Below are 12,262 nucleotides of genomic sequence, written 5' to 3'. Positions count from 1 at the left end.
CATACCAACCATTCTGAGATACATTTTTATTTCAAGCAGGTTTCTTTTCATCAAGAAATGCAGTTGAGTTAAGTAATCTAAATAGCATCTGCTTAAGTTGGTAATATCCATCTGGTGTTCTCAAACGTCTCTCTATGGAAAGAAAAAAAAACATCTAATTTTGCCATGAAAGCCTCCATCTTGCCAATAGATTCAGAATTGGACTTTGTCTGGGATCCATTTTCTGGAAGTCTGTGTAAAAGTGGTTTAATGGATCCTTCTTCTTGATGACTACAACTAAATAACAGTAGGCTGAATTTGAAAGCTCAAGGATTCGAGCTTCATACATTGCCTTGACCTCCTATTTTATCAGGTCTCTTATAGGGCTTCATTTTGACTGGATCCCTGGTTGTGATCTTGATCTTGTGTTGCACAAGGTCTTTCTTGGCCTATCCAAGAAGTTGTCTGCATACTGGTACAATAAGTCTCGTACCTCTTTTCTTTTGTTGTGTCTTTGTATATCTCATTTCTTCCCAGTGCTCTTAGGCCTGGTAGGTTCTTAGCTTTTATAACAGTCACTTTTTTTTGGATTCTCCTTCTGTGACAGCCACATTCTGCCATGTTCATTTGTACATTTAATAACTGCACCCATGAGGTCTTCTTTTCTTTCAAAATACTTCAACAGGTTGTCATGGTATACCATAGTTATTCTAATAACTTTCACTTTATAATGCATTTTGTGGACCTCTTCTTCTATTGTAAATGGTCCTTTCCACTGCTGGATGAAACCTTCTGTCTGACCTTAAAATGTCAACCATTTGTCTTGTTATAGAAATGTTTCTGACTCTCTTTAAGTTTGGTAAAACTGTTTTAATAGGTCCAGTTCAATACTCCTTTCTAGTCCTCTGGCTTGTACGTCCCTTCCCTCTTTGTTTTATGCCAGACTTCTTGAACACTGTTGCAAAATTTCTGTGGTAAAAGATCTTTCTTCTCTACTTCCTTCAAAAAATTTTATTACCTAGTATGTTTCTTATCTCAAAGTCATATATTGGTTCCATGATACACATGACCTCAAAATCTTCTACATAATTTGGAATATCCACCTTTCTTTCAGCTATGAGAAACTTTCTCAATGTACCATCAGTTAATACACAAAGATGTACTTTGCCTGCCCCCTGATCATCAGATACTAAACTGGTTCTCACTTCTGCACTACTGTATTATTGTGCAATTACTGTGCAAATTATTGCCACAGACATGCCACAAACTGAAATACTGCTTTTCAAGTTTGACTTCTCTGAACTTAAGGCCAAAATCTCCTTTTAATTTGTCATAGTTCGTGGCATCTTCTTAGGTCATACTTCTGTGAAAAATGGGCTATGACCAACTGCTCAGTCACTTTTATCCTGGTTCTGACTTTGGGTGAATCTTTCATCTCTCTCCAAGAAAATGTTAGTCATATATTTGTTCATCAGATTTGGGCAACTTCTGTCAACTGGATCTGACACTGTTATCATTCTTGGGTTCTTCTTCTTTCAGTTGTATGAGCTTTGCAATCTCAGTTTGTGCTCTTATTATCTTTATTTGTAGCCTCTTCCCTTTCTTTTACTTCTTTTCTCAATTTATGCTTTTCATCCCTTTCAGTTTCCTGTCTTTCTCTCATTTTCTTCTCTCCTTTTAGTCTTTCTTGTATTATTAGTTTTACTTTAACAAATTCTTGTAATTCGCTGTCTTTTAACTCAAAACACTCCTCTTTCTATCCATTTATTAAAATATAACATGATTATGCAGCATGAGTGTAATCTTCACACTGTTTACACTACTACTACAGTTGTGTGCATATAGGCTTACTTATTTTTTCTGTCATTCATGTTTTTTCTACTGCCATTTACCTTTGTATAATACTGGTTGTAATTTTCCAAATATCAGAAGTTTATTGTTTATTAATGTATATAGTAATGTAAATGTACGAGTGTGTTGGGCTAGGGATTCTTCTGCAGTAGGTGTATGTGACTTGTTGGTGAGAAATTTGGCAATAAATGAACAGCATGCACTTGTTTTTAAAATAAGATGTATTTAAAACATGTACAAAATTTTTTACACTATGGAGATTGTAACTGTATCTGAAACACCTATACAGTTCTCTTGTTAAAAGTTTACTTACGTGAATTCTGTTGCTTTAGAATTTAGATGGCAAGTCAGATCAGACTATTTGTATTGCAATAGTATGTACTCACTCTTTTGAGTGAGTTATCTCAGTTGTATCCTGAACTTCCAATAATTGTGTGCTTTTATTTTTTACTTCCGATAATCATCCACTTTTTGTCAGAATCCACACAGGTTAGTTCAGTTACTTCAGAACATCCTTTGATGAGACAAGTTATTCCTCTTATCACTCTAAAACTGTTAATTTCACTCTCATATATCAACTGTTAGGCCGTTAACTCCTGCAACATTTAACTTTTGTCTGACCTAACTTCTCTTTCATGTGATTTTATTTTAACTCTCTTTCATCTTCTCTAGTTGCAGCTATTTATAGATCTATCACTTAGGCCTTCTAGAAATCTTCATAGCCTTGATATCAATGGATTTCAAACAATACATGTTTGAGCCTTAACGTCAGTGAATTACAAATGAATAATAATTTATTTTGTACTATCTACATGAATGTCTTTCATACCTAACATGTAATTTTTTTCCACACCTACTGTAATTATTTAGTCACCTACATGTACCTCTCGGAATGGAACAGGTATTACTTGTCACGCTATGTGAGGTAAGCAAATCTTTCACCCTGTTACGTATATATCTACCAATCTGTATAGATCAGGTTCTTACAGCTACACTTGCATGAATAGTTCTGAGGGTTGGTAATTCTTGGTCATGTTTGTATAATATTTACCCTGTGTGGAGCAGCAATATTTACTTTCATAAAGCTAGTAGATCTCTGCCACTTCTAAATGCAGAAAATTACATTTCAAAAAGAAAAGATGTGAAGCTGATTTAGAAAGATAACAAAAACAATTTAATAAGTCTACATTAAAAACCTCAGCAGGTGAAGTTCCTACAATTTCTGATTGACAGTGTCTGTTATGCCTAAGTTTCCTTTTCAGTACAGAATGTATACTTGAAAGGTCATTTTCACTTATTCATTGCTTTTTTGTTCATGAACATTGCATACAAAAGTACAATTTTTTTTTTATTATTAGTTAATGCTTGAAATGTTTTGTATCCCTTTAAAAAATAAAATGTATGCTAATTTCTGTATGTTTGTAAATTATAAAATAATTATACTAAATATTAAGTTATTTGATGTTAGTAAAAAGTATGTACTTGTTTCACTCATGTAGTTAATTTAAGATATAACCTTCAATTAGTCAAAAGTAATATCAAGAACTAACCATAATGATAGTATTTTGATTTCTTCCATAACTGAAGTAATTGGAAACACTAATTTTGATTTATTGGTTATTTAGCTGTGCATTTGACACCTCATAAAAAATGAAATTATCATTGCATTTAGTATTTAAGACAATAGTAACTACTTGTTGGTTCATAATTTGTTTACTCTGCAATTTATAATATTTTATTCTTTCTATATCCATTTAAGTGCAGTCTTAGTGTAAATTAATTAAAAAAATAAGGGGAGACCTTGAAGAAACATTCCTATGTCAGTCATGTTTAAATATTATGTTTTATTTAAGAGCTAAAAAAACCTTTTTCTCTTCAGGAGGTTATCACCCTGTGAAAATTGGTGATCTGTTTCATGGCAGGTATCATGTGATCAGAAAGCTTGGCTGGGGTCACTTTTCAACTGTGTGGCTCTGTTGGGACCTGACGTAAGTTCATGTTTTCTCCCAGCAGTCCTCGGAGAGGTTTTTCTTAACTTTATATTAATTTTTTTCTTTCTTTCTTTAATGTTCCTATCTAAGCTTCATGGCTCCACAGCAACCAATCAAGTGCTAAGTACCTAATTATTCTAGCTGCACGCATCCTCGGTAATGATGCGGTGTTTCAACATGTTGACAGCCTTAATTAATGACCCTAGCAGTCCAATAAGCCTAAAGTCCAAATAACTAACTGGTAGCATTACAGAGTGGCCTAATGATGTAGTAGGGTCAGTGGTCTAAAATTTCCACTACCATCCCCTTAAAAGGTAGCACACATCTACATATTACCTTGATGCTGGTGCATACAATAAAAGTTCATTTCATATATAGATTGAAAATGTTAGAGGGAACATTGACGAAGACTTGTGTCAGATATGAGGAAATACCTTAAATTGTTGTAAAATTGGTACTTAATTTTTACATGCAATTTAAATTTGAGAAATGAGTTAATATCAATCTATTGAGATACATTAATGGAGAGTTTGGAGGATGTGGAGATTTAATTTGAAAATTCCTATATTTTGGATATTGAAGTAAGAGAGTGTGAAAATGAGTGATTATAATATGATATAGATCATATCAGTAAGTGTCATTTTAACCTCTCTTACAAAAAAAAGCATGAACTGGAAGCAAAATTTACAGAACTTTGTATAAGATCATACATTGGCCAAGGAGATTAATTAACTTGTATTATCTAGGATTAGTTTCCCTTGTATGAAAACATATCAAGCACCTTTAATCTCGTCTTTGACACTTCTGGAAGTCTTATCTTTTACCATTTATAACTCATTTTAGTCTTTTGTAAAAGTTTGTAACCTAGCCTGGTGGTTAGGACACTTGACTCACAAAATACAGATAATAAATTTGAATCCAGTTACTGAGCATGATTACCTTTCAGCTGTGGAGGTGTCATAATATGATAGTTAATCCTACTATTCGATTAGAGTAGTCTAGGAATTTGTAGTTGGTGATGTTGACTAACTGCTGTCTCTCTAACCTGTAATTTTTAAATTAGGGATGAAGTTGCACTAATAGCCCTTAAGTAGCTTTGATAATAAAAACACAACAAAACAAAGCACACCTGAAATTCAGTTGAAGGTATCTTCTATAAGGCACTGCAGTTTGGTGTTCCCTGTAATATTTATGAAGACTAAATAATTGCAATTTCTTGGAACTTTCATTTGAAAAGTTTTGCTCAAATGCATTTCTTGTATTGTATACATGTATTCCTGTGTCTTTGTAAACTACTGGTACCTGGAAGTGACATAAGCTTGTCTAAACATACATTTCTAGTATATCAATAAAGTGATGTAGAAAGGAGTTGCAAAGTGAGGGTGCTTGGCTAGGCATACAGATTGTATAATCCAGAGAGGTTTGAGGGCATGCCTCTCCCCCAGGAAATTAATATAATAGTATAATTTACAATTGCTGTACAAGTCAAGTATGTTATTGCAGTATCAGTTCTGATGCATTTGTAAATTGTCTGTTATTGAATTTAGCATCTAGGTGGTATTACTTTAAGCATTTGTGATTTATAAATATGAAATAAATATTGTGATTGTACATAAATATATAAAAAGTAGAACCCCTTAATAAACACTCAGCGTTAATAAAATTTAAAATAGGTTCAAATGGTGAACTATGTGTAAGCCAGAAAATCTGAAGAAATCAGAGAATGAGAAATTATTATTAAGTTTTTAGAATGAAATGGTAGGTCAAAATAATAAATTCATTTATTTCAAAGTACCATTAAGAATGTTTGTTTAAATAATGCATTGTTAGTCACTATGATGCTAACAAAGTTCTATCACTGTGGCTGTATTACTTCATAGATTACCTCCATTTTATCGGTAAAGCATGATAGCATTAGAAAATTTGAGATATCTTGGTACCTATTTGAATTATGTTTAATAAAACATATGAATAATTAAAGAAATTTATTTTTTGTTATTATTCAAATTCTGTAGCTTTGTTTTATAGTTCTGTTATAGTGTCAAGCTGCGATGGTAACAAATTCTGGTTTATTCTCATCACACTACACTGGCTTGATGTGCAAAATATGGATATCTCCTTGACCCCCTGTCACAAACAACCTACAAGTTGACCTGTCTATAATGCTTTTTTATTACATTAAGTATGTAACAGAATTACCAACTTTTATTCATTGTGCAATAGAGAATAACAGATTTTGTTCCACGCAGGGAGGAGGCTATTGACATTTTCATGTGATTCAGATACTGGAGTAGTGTAGGAGTTTGTTTTATATCTAGTAATAAAGTTTTTTCTGCTATTAAATGCTGCTTAAAAGATATTTTCTGTTCAAATCAAAAGTTTAACTTGTGTAGTATTGTATGGAAAAAAAAAAAATCCTAATTTTGGTGTTTCTAGTGCAAAAAGGTTTGTGGCATTGAAGGTTGTCAAGAGTGCTTCCAACTACACAGATACAGCTCTTGATGAAATCAAGATTCTGAGATCTGTAAGAATTTTTTATTATTCTTTTTCAGTTTATACTCCAGAAAACAAAATCATTTATTGTCTTTTTCTAAATCGTTGTTAGGTTGCTTAAATTTATACATTTTAAAAAATCAGTTGCGTGTAATTTGGTTTACGATGGAACATTTCTAGGCACGTGATGCATGATTTGAGCTCAAAATATTAATGATAAAATTTGTAATTGATTTAGATTTCAAGAATCTGTAACCTTTTACATTGCTCTAGAATTACTGAAAACTTCAATGTTTTATCAGTATTTATTAATGTTATGATAACAAGGCAAAGGCAAAAGGTATACTAGAAAATGAGCAGTTCATGATATGCAAAGAACCCTCTTTTTCTTTTCTTTTTTTTTTTTACAAAGAAGAAAATACTTTTACACATCTTGTTATGTTTTATATGAATCAGAATGTCTCTCCTCTACTAAAATGTATTAAATAGGATTTTTTTTGTACATACACCTTAAATATTGAATACACTATTAAATTCTTTAATGGAAGATAAAAATTACATTCAATTGTGTTGTAGCAGAAATAGTTTTAACATCTTTTTAAAAAAAGAACCTTGCTGTGAATCACATGAAGTGTTAATTTTTTTCATGTTTTAAAAAGTACTTTAAAAGAATCTGCTTTTATTTTTTGTCCAAAATAAGTTGAAATAATGATTGTCAAAACAGTGAAAAGTATACTATAAGGTAGAGATAGTTGCTAGAAATAATGAAAGATAAATTATAAACAGTTTTGGACATGAGGCTGCAGAAAGATTGATGCAATAAACAGTAAATTACTATGGAAACTTAAGGTAACAGACATTTTTACTGTGAAATTTTGTATGTCTACAAACAGAAACAACAGCAACTAGTCAGTGAGAATTGTCATAAGTATGCTAATTACATCATACTTGCATGGCCAGATGGTTCAGGCACTCAACTCGCATCTGTGGCTTTAATCCCTGTCTCACAAAATGTGCTCACCCTTTCAGCTGTAGCAGCATTGTAGATGATGGTCAATCCCACTGTTTTTTATAAGAATAGTTCAAATATTTGCAGTAGATAGTGTTAACTGGCTGTCTTCTCTCTAGTTTTTCACTGCTGAATTAGTGGCAACTAGCACGGGTAGCAAAAATAAATTAAATTAAATTTAAAAAAAACTGCACTAATTGAAAAGATCCCAGGGTAAAGTTATAATGTGGGATTATAAAATGTACCCTGGGTTTTGGAGGTGGTTGAAGAAATAGTCCCGACATTGCAGTGGGGACACACCATCTATCAGTCTTAACCTCCATTTGCCAGTCTTGCATAAGAAATGAAAGAATAGCAATGGATACAGAAATTAGGAGACTGAGATGTGGATGCCCAAGCCCACGTCCTGTGTGTGTGTGTGTGTGTGTGTGTGTGTGTATATACATGTAAAATCCTTCACTACCTCCAGACAGTTGTGGGAAGGTGACTGCTCTCCCAAGTAAAAGAAAAATAATTAGTTGAAATAAAAGCAAGTAAATAAGGTACTACCACTTTGGGGGTAAGTAAATTGAAAACTTACCTCTTGCAATTAGTATTCCAGCCCTCAATATGGTAGAAAGGCACTAATTGACAGCACAGCAAATGAACTATCCAGCAAGAAGAGTCCCATCTGGCGATCCAAACAAACTAGTATTGCTCCCAACCATACACCAAGTCTACTGTGACTGTCATGCTCTCTCTAAACAAGCCTTTATATGTGGCAAGGTGTAAATCTGCATAAAGTAGTACCAAGTTATTAAATGGCCTTATTCATAACTATAGTTATTAAAAATTAGAGAAACTTTATTTAAAATTTCAGTTTCTTTATATTTATTTAATACATTCTTGTATTTGTTACAAAATAATTTCTTTACTAAATCAATTAATTATTTATTTATGTATCAGTATTTTTTTCAACATTACTGATAAAATATTGTAATTTTACAAATTTCACAATATCTGAATAATTGCAAAGTTATAATACTTATAACAGAAGGGTGTGATACATTACTATTAGATGAGGGTAAACCATAAATTGGAAAAGCAAAATATTTTCTTTTATCAAAAATATTCACATTGCTATCCTTATCAATTATTTTAATTTCTAAATCTAAAGACTGTGTATCTTTATTAAATATTGAAATGTTTTCAATTTCTAATTATCCTAATTAAATAACATTAATAACCTTATTTATTTCAGGATTATTTATACTAATTAAATCATCTACATATCTGTAAGTTAAAGTAAAAATATCTGGATTTGTGTAGCTTTCAATATATATATTCTCATAATAGTAAAGATATAAATTTGCTGTACAAATAGAGTAGTTAACTCCCATTGGAACTCCTACTACTAGTTTAAAAACTTGTTTATTGAAAAATATATAATCATTATAAATACAGAAACTTAATATATCTTATGTTTTTGGAGCTATTTTTTTTTCTTCAAGTTCTATAAAAGGATAACTATTCTGTTAATTAATTTAAAACAAAGATTAAATATTTTAATTGAATTGTGATGTACAATGTGGTAAAATCAAATGTTTGAATATAATTTATTTGTTCACACTTTTTTAGATATTTTGAAATAGGTTGATCATTTTTTATTTTATCGAGTAAAATATTGAGTAATTTAATTATCAAAACAACCAGCTATATTATTAAATATTTTTATTGAATTGGAACTAAATGTAAATTTAATTGGATCTTTATGTAGTTTGGGAATCACATAAAGAAACAGTAAATCTACATAAGAATTTTGTTTAGAATAAAGTTTATTACAAGTTTTAATGAAATTATTAATTAGTGTATCTTTGGTTAACAACTTTAAAAGTGTGTGTACTGTTGATTTCTTTTATCCTAATTAATGCATAAAACTTTTTACAAATGATATCAATGTTAGTTATTCTTATCAATAGGAACTATAACATTTTTCTTGCAATTCTTGAATCTTATTTTGTAACTGATGAAATGATAAATCTGTATGGTATATTTTAAATTTTGTATGAGATTTTTAATAAGTACATAAAGCTTCCATTCCAGAAACCATCTAGGTGGATAAGATGTAATATAGTTTTAAAATATATTCATGTTTTTGGTAGATTTTAGAATATTATTACATTTTGTGGCTATTCTGTATTTAGATAATTCTTTGAGTACTTCACATAATATTTTATATTTTTATAATCAAATTGCCAGTAATAATACATTTGTGAAAAGTATCAACAAATAAACTATTTTCACTCACAAAGTAGATTATTAACTTCATCTACATTTAGATTAGTTAAACTTTTATAATTGTATAATAATGGACCAATTGGAACTTCGTATTTATAATTGACAGTAGGCTTTAAATTTTTACAAGTGGGTGGGGACTATAGATTGATGAATAATTTTAGAAATCTCCAAATCATTGAATATTTTGTCTAAAGTTAATTACCAAATAGGAAGATTTTAATTGCCATTTCTCTTTTTTTCAAAACTTGATAAATCATTGATGTTTTATAATGTCTTACAAGTAAGTGTTTTTTGCATTATCATTTGAAATCATTTTTTTTATTACATAAAGTAATGCTTTTGTTTTGGGAAGATTAAGTTAATAAATCATTTAAAAAATAATTTAAGTACACTAATACTAGGATAAAATCTGTTATCCAAATAACTACAAAATTCTAAAAAATTAACCTGTTTTTAATTTATTTCTTTTACCTCTAGTTTTCCTATTTTCATGAAAAAAGTTATATATAAAGAAAAATTAGCAATACAATAATCATTACTCAAGTTCAAAGCAGTAGAATTATTAAAATCTTTGTTTAATCCATAATGATATAATGTTAGTTTCAAAATTTAGAAGTTTTTCTTTTTGAAGTCTGTTGGTGTCTTTATTAACAATTTCTAAGCTAGTTATCTTAACAAAGGTAAAAGAGTGAATCCTGAAATGTTTTAATTCTATAGAATACATTAAATTGTTTTTAACTTGATCTATGTAAATTTATACACATATGCGATGGGTTTGAAGATTAACCCACATATTCCATATTACATTTTTATTTTACTAAATGAATTCTATTCCAATTAATTTTTTTCTTCTTTACCTGGAAGAGCAGTCACCTTCCCACAACTGTTTGCAGGCAGTGAAGGGTGATTGTAGGATGTTATGGGCTTGAGCACCCACATCTTGCTCTCTTAATTTCTGTTTCTATATCTTTTGCAACTCTTATTTCTTATGTGAGACTGGCAAATGGAGGTTAAGACTGATAGACAGTGTATCCCCTCTGCAATGTGGATCCTACTTCAGTCACTTCCAAAACCTAGGTTATATTTTATAATTCCACATTATAGCTTGTACTCTGGGATCTCTTCAAGTAGTACAGCATTTTTTGTTTATTTTTATTTTGGCTTGTTTTTAAGTTATATAGTTAGCCAGAGATTTGGAGTTGATGTTTTTAATGCAGTCCTTCCTTGTGATTTTGACTACTTCATTAACATTTATTCATTTCCACTAATATATAGCATGTATATAAGCCTGTGGCATCATGCTTTTCAACTAATTGCATATACTTCTCTATTTATTGTAATTTATTAATTTACTACTTTTATTTGACCACACTTACTTTACTTCTATTTCCAACATTCCTTAAATATATACAATAACATATTTTCTATCTTTTTTTCTGGTTTTTCTTTGGATTCATCCACAAAGTTTGCCTTGAAAGTTTTTCTGCTATAATACTATTGTCTGTAATTGCCTACATTACAGAAAACACCACAGATACACATATGAATGTTATTTCAACCATGTTATATGATTAGTTACTAATGTGAGTACTGACCAGTCAGAATCAATATTTAAAAGACTTATCCATCTTTGTAAATAACAAGTAACAGCCAGTATCACGGCTTAGCTGCTGTATGTTGATAATTTTTCTAGATCTTATTTAAAAAAAAACTTTGAGTTGGTATTTCACTTTACTTTCATTCGGTAGTATTTTTTTTTCATGAAGTGCAGTAAATTGTAAGCCCCATAAGATAATCTTTCATTAAGAAGATCTGATTACTAATTCATCTGAAGGCTTATGTTTTAAACTGGTTCAGTTTGTTTTTATTCTTGGTTTTTGGCTTTGTATCAAAAGTGATACCATGGTAAACAGGAGTAAAGTTTCTTTTTCTGTTGAAACTTTCTGAAAAAACTAACTTGAAATTATCTTTTTCTGACTGGATCCTTTTTTTGTCTGTGTGTGTGTGTTCTTCATTTACTATGAAATATATTGAATATAACCACACACTTCTGTTTTTGGATGTTAAAGTGAAATTCCTCTTGGAGCAATTTCACAATGATCAAGGCCATTCTTTCTAAACTACCAGATGCAAACACTCTGAACAATTTTCAGTACTTATTTAGGCATATTTAACTTTGTGTATTTTTCAAAAATCTTTGTGTACAGTTATGTTGATAATATCTTGCAAATTAAAAAAAAACATTGTTTTTCTGTGTTGCTTCATTGTTCCTAAATGTCACAGTAACATGTCTGATAATGATAATTATTGCATCTGTTGAACTGTACATGATCTGACACTTCATAACTATAGCTGCCTGTTGTTTCTCTGTGTATTATCTAACTGGCAATGAACTGATTATTTCACTGAGTGACTACCAATCTAAGTTACAAATTCTGTGATACTGTAGTAAATAACCCTATTTTTCAAATAGTAAATAGTTGCAATCCAATTACTTCTATAGCAAGTTCTTAAAGATTTCTAGAGATACATTGCAACCGTATTGAGACACAAGTTATTTGCTTATTATCCCTTTCTCCAAATTTTATATATATATATTTGAAATTTTGTGAACATTTAGAACTTGTTTAATAATATACACGATTTTTAACATGTTTGGAAC

General features: G+C 30.3%; 1 protein-coding gene across 5 annotated transcripts in view; it reads left to right on the top strand.

Moving 5' to 3' along the window:
- The window catches only part of LOC143223615 (SRSF protein kinase 3-like), a 74,365-nt gene that overhangs the window by 42,957 nt on the left and 19,146 nt on the right, over window positions 1-12,262 (top strand). For all 5 annotated transcript variants that reach the window (XM_076451792.1, XM_076451801.1, XM_076451822.1 and 2 more), the window contains 2 exons: window positions 3,710-3,818; window positions 6,258-6,345. In XM_076451792.1, coding sequence (XP_076307907.1) covers window positions 3,710-3,818; window positions 6,258-6,345 — 197 coding nt within the window. The remainder of the gene's footprint in view (window positions 1-3,709; window positions 3,819-6,257; window positions 6,346-12,262) is intronic.

The sequence above is a fragment of the Tachypleus tridentatus genome, chromosome 1, assembly GCF_004210375.1.
Source record: "Tachypleus tridentatus isolate NWPU-2018 chromosome 1, ASM421037v1, whole genome shotgun sequence".
NCBI lineage: Eukaryota > Metazoa > Arthropoda > Merostomata > Xiphosura > Limulidae > Tachypleus > Tachypleus tridentatus.
The sequence above is the reverse complement of the archived record's forward strand: the minus strand, read 5'-3'. Positions and strand labels throughout refer to the sequence as shown.